Raw genomic sequence first — 4778 nt, 5'->3', positions numbered from 1 at the left:
CGAGATAATAACAAAATTTGTCAAGACTAGAACTTCGACTTCTGAACTTGTAGATGTAAAAGCTGAAAGGTTTTCTTCGTTAAGTTACCATTATCAATGATAATTTTGTTCAAATCCTAATCCTAATAAAAGTCTGCCGATATATTAGTTACATATTATTACGTAGTAGGATGATCAAAATGCCTACCAATTATTTCTTCGCTTCCTGATTTTGGCCATCAAGTCGGGACATTGTAAGTTTTAACCCATGACAAAAATATAGATAAGGCCTCAAAGTCCACTAATTATTGTATTGCCAGTCCGCTACAAACTGTAACGACAATGATATTGATACAAACAATTTCTTATGAACGTAGGCCATATACCCAGCTCATGGACTTAAAATGGTAATGCCAATTTTACTTCTATCTTTTTATTTCTTTATTTTTTTATTTTTTTATTTTTTTTAATTTTTTTTTTTTGGCTCAGTTGGTGTCAACCAGCCTTGCTTTTTAGCAATTATTTTCCTAGTTTTACAATTTCAGTACTCGGAATTTTAAGCGAGCAAACTTTGAGTTAGCCAAAATTATCCATTAACAATAATAATGGTACTAACAAATTCTCATTAACTTAGGCCTCACAAACAGCTCATGGACTTAGATGGTAATGCCAATTTTACTTTTAAATTTTATTGTATTTAGTTGTTGTCAACCTAGCTTCCTTTTTAGCAATTATTTTTTTCGTTTCACAGGTTAGTACTCGGAATTTGTAAACGAGAAAACTTTGTGTTAGCCAAAATCATCCATCAACAATAAAATATATATGTAAGAGGGGAAAAAAAAAATCAGCTTATTTAGATAGTAAAAACAATTTAAAAATAAAATAGAAAGACTGGAGTCATTAGTGCTGAAACACAAATAAAGATTTTTTTTTATCTCATTATTCATATTCCAATTACTGTCCAACGGTATAGAATTCCACCCCATATTAAAAATTGTTATGTTTTTTTGTTGCACATTTCGTTTATTTGTTTATTTATATTATTTCTCTTTGTTACTTATATATATATATATATATATACATGTATGTATAAATAAATGAAATGGTATTAAATCACTAATTATATAGAAATATGAAAACGAAAATGGGACAAAATTTGATCATTTAAACACTCCTTCCATGCGGTTATATGAATGATTGCTTTGCTCAAATTGTACTTTCCAAAATTTATCTTTTAATTCTCTGTTTAAAATAGAAGTTTCCTCCCCACCCGTTCGAAAATTTAATCTCACAAAAAACTATTAACGTTCACCATATTTTGTATCATCAATATTGTCAGGCCCTCTCTGTTTTTTTCTTCCCTTAACAAATGCAAGATGTTTTGTAAATTAACAAAATTAGTCATCCTTTTTATCGGTATCATCTTCTAAACTCCTAGCACGACTTGTTCAGTTAAAATTTTTTGTCGACAGACTGATGAATTTATTATACGATTTACGAGCGTATTTAAACTCTCATAGAATGCGAGTGGGACAGGTATATATATATATATATATATATATTATTATTATTTTTTTCCTTTTAACACTAAAATCAAACATAAATTAAAGCACACACATAAATGTATTTATATCTTCCCTTCGCCCATTGCCTACTACAACCCCAAAAACTCTGCAGAGAAGCTGAGGAAAGGCCTTGAGAAAGAGAACCAAATCCTTTTCTTAACCTTCACGCCTCCATTACACCCTCTCTCTCTCTCTCTCTCTCTCTCTCTCTCTCTCTCTCTCTCTCTCTAGAGTAAATTAACTCTTTTCACTCCACCTCTCACTTCTCATAAAAACCTCTGTTTTTCTCTCCCTGTTTTCTATGCATTAAAATCCCTCCAGACGACCACACCTTCTGATTCTTGACACTTCCCTCAAGTCCCTTTAATCCTTTGGGTTAAACTCTCTTACCCCCACAATAATTTCTCTTTAAATTCTCGAATCCATTCGGGACTTTTGTCCTCAGCTAAAAAACACAGGGAAAAAAAGAAATAAGCAGAGACTTTTACAGAGTCGAAAAGAACAGAGGAAAAGAGGGGGGGAAAAAAAAAGAAAGAAAGAACCGTAGAATTTTCTTAGTCTTTCCATTTCTTTGTCCCTCTTCTTTTTTTCTTTTAATCGTCTTTTTTACTTCTTTTTTTTCTTGAGATTTGGCGACATGGGTTCTTGTAAAGATCAAGAAGAACAGCAAGCGAAGTGTGTCTGGATTCAAGGACCTATTCTTGTAGGTGCAGGACCATCGGGTTTAGCAGTCTCTGCTTGCCTTTCTAAACATGGTATTCCTTCGGTAATTCTTGAGAAAAGCGACTGTATAGCTTCTTTATGGCAACAAAGAACCTATGAGCGTCTCAAACTTCATCTTCCTAAACAATTTTGTGAGCTTCCACTTCTGGGTTTCCCGGAAAATTTTCCAAAATACCCAACAAAGCGCCAGTTCGTCTCGTACTTGGAGTCCTACGCTTCACACTTCTCGATAAAACCCAGGTTCAACCAAACCGTTCAGAGCGCCGAGTTCGATTCAGGTTCTGGGTTTTGGAGGGTTCGGACTCAGGATTCCAAGTACTTTTCGCGTTGGCTTATCGTCGCTACCGGAGAGAATGCAGAGCCCGTAATACCAGAAATTGTTGGGATGGAGAAGTTTCACGGACCTGTGGTCCATACCAGCGGTTACAAATCCGGTTCTGATTTCAGAAACCATAAAGTTCTGGTCGTCGGGTGTGGCAATTCTGGCATGGAAGTGAGCTTGGATCTTTGCAGACACAATGCGATACCTTATATGGTTGTTAGAAACACTGTAAGCCTTTTCAATCGTTTGAAAATCTACTCTTTTTTTTTTTTTTTTCTTCTAAATGTTTTTAATCCCCTTTTGGGTTCTCTTTGATATGAACTAGTTTGATCTGACTTTGATGATTTTCAGGTTCATGTTCTACCTAGAGAGATGTTTGGATTCTCAACATTTGCAATAGCAATGGCGCTTCTTAAATGGTTGCCACTGAGACTAGTAGACAAGATCCTTCTACTGGTTGCCAACTTCACACTCGGCAATACAGAACAATTAGGCCTTCGGCGGCCAAAAACTGGACCAATTGAGCTCAAGAATGCCACCGGAAAGACTCCGGTGCTCGATGTCGGAGCATTATCCCAGATAAAGTCCGGCAAAATAAAGGTAAATTAATTGAAAATCACCATCTGTTCTGCTCATAACCTAAAAGTACTGTTTCTGCTTTTGTTTTTGTTTCTGCTTTTGTTTTGTTTTTGTTTTTATTATTATTATTATTATTATTATTTCTTAATTGTAATTGGGAATGCTTGCAGGTTATGGAAGGTGTGAAGGAGATAACAAGAAACGGTGGCAGATTTATGGATGGACAAGAAAAGGAGTTCGACTCTATAATCTTAGCAACTGGTTATAAAAGTAATGTTCCTACATGGCTCAAGGTAAAAGAATAATACTCTTTATCAATTTCATACCCAGTTGGCAATTTTTTAGTTTTAGTTTTATCTTATTGTGAATTACCTTTCACCTATGCAAACACCACAAGCTTACAAACCTATTCTTTTCTCCATGCAAAAAAGAACAAAATCTGTTGGGGTTTGTTTGGGTTCTTATACTTTTTAAAACATACCCTTTGTTTTATAAAATATATTTCATGTATTTATTTGTGGGGTTCTATGATGTGTAACCATCATGGAAAAATTAGGATTTATGATGTTGCAATTTGCAAAAAAGAAACCTAAAAAGGATACTTTTTGCTCTTTTTGTCCCTTTTTTGGGCCAGAGTTTCTTTTTTTGTTTTTTGGTTAATGTAATCTGATTCTTGGTATTCAGGGTTGTGATTTCTTCACCAACGATGGAATGCCTAAAATTCCATTTCCAAACGGCTGGAAAGGAGAGAATGGACTTTATACCGTTGGGTTCACAAGAAGAGGCTTATTGGGAACGGCCTCTGACGCCGATAAAATTGCAAAGGACATTGCTGATCAGTGGAGGACAAAGAAGGAATGCAAAAATTCCTATAATTCCCATATTATCCTTCTCAAGAAATCATAATCAAATTAAATTGTAGAAAAAAAAAGGAAAAAAAAGAAGAAAAAAAAGAAGAAAGAATTAGACTATTCTCGGAGTTAGGTTGTCACATGGTGTAAATTACTTTTCACCTAGTCAGAATTGTACTTCATTTTATTTTTTTCTTTAATTTTTTTTTTCCCCTTGGAAAATTTTGTATATCTAACAATTTTGCATGTGAGTTTCCTCTCATCATGATGTAATGTTTCTTGGCTTTGTATAAACAGAATTTCTGAAATATAATGTGTCTTTTAATTTGGATTTTATAATAAAAAGGGACTCCTCTATTTTGCCTTTCTTTTCCACTAATGCATTTCTATTTTAAATAATTTTATTATAGTCTTTTTAATATTTAATTTCTGTTTCAGATTAGCCTCTTAAAATTTAGTCAACTTATATATTTTACTTAAAATGACACTTGTGACTTTTTTTTTTAATTTATATTTACAAACAATGCATTTTCAAATAGAAAAATATAATTTCTTTTTTTTATTGACTGATCCATTTCTTTCACAACATTAATGTCTACAAATTTATAAAATAAATGTATTATTGTTTTTCCAAAAAAATAAAATAAAATAATAAATGTTTTGTTTGTATATATAATTAAAACAGATGGTTAAAAGTGTCATTTTAAGTCACACATAAATTGACTAATTGCTTTCACTCTTAAAAGAGACTACCAAGGT

General features: G+C 32.9%; 1 protein-coding gene across 1 annotated transcript; it reads left to right on the top strand.

Moving 5' to 3' along the window:
* Window positions 1-1653: 1653 nt before the first annotated feature.
* LOC107431492 (probable indole-3-pyruvate monooxygenase YUCCA4) lies at window positions 1654-4336 on the top strand. The gene is made up of 4 exons (XM_016042428.4): window positions 1654-2817; window positions 2941-3189; window positions 3339-3461; window positions 3853-4336. Exons 1-4 carry the CDS (start codon window positions 2182-2184, stop codon window positions 4072-4074), a joined length of 1230 nt encoding a protein of 409 aa, XP_015897914.3. The 5' UTR covers window positions 1654-2181; the 3' UTR covers window positions 4075-4336.
* Window positions 4337-4778: the final 442 nt, after the last annotated feature.

Source organism: Ziziphus jujuba, chromosome 5 (genome assembly GCF_031755915.1).
Source record: "Ziziphus jujuba cultivar Dongzao chromosome 5, ASM3175591v1".
Classification (NCBI taxonomy): domain Eukaryota; kingdom Viridiplantae; phylum Streptophyta; class Magnoliopsida; order Rosales; family Rhamnaceae; genus Ziziphus; species Ziziphus jujuba.
The sequence above is the reverse complement of the archived record's forward strand: the minus strand, read 5'-3'. Positions and strand labels throughout refer to the sequence as shown.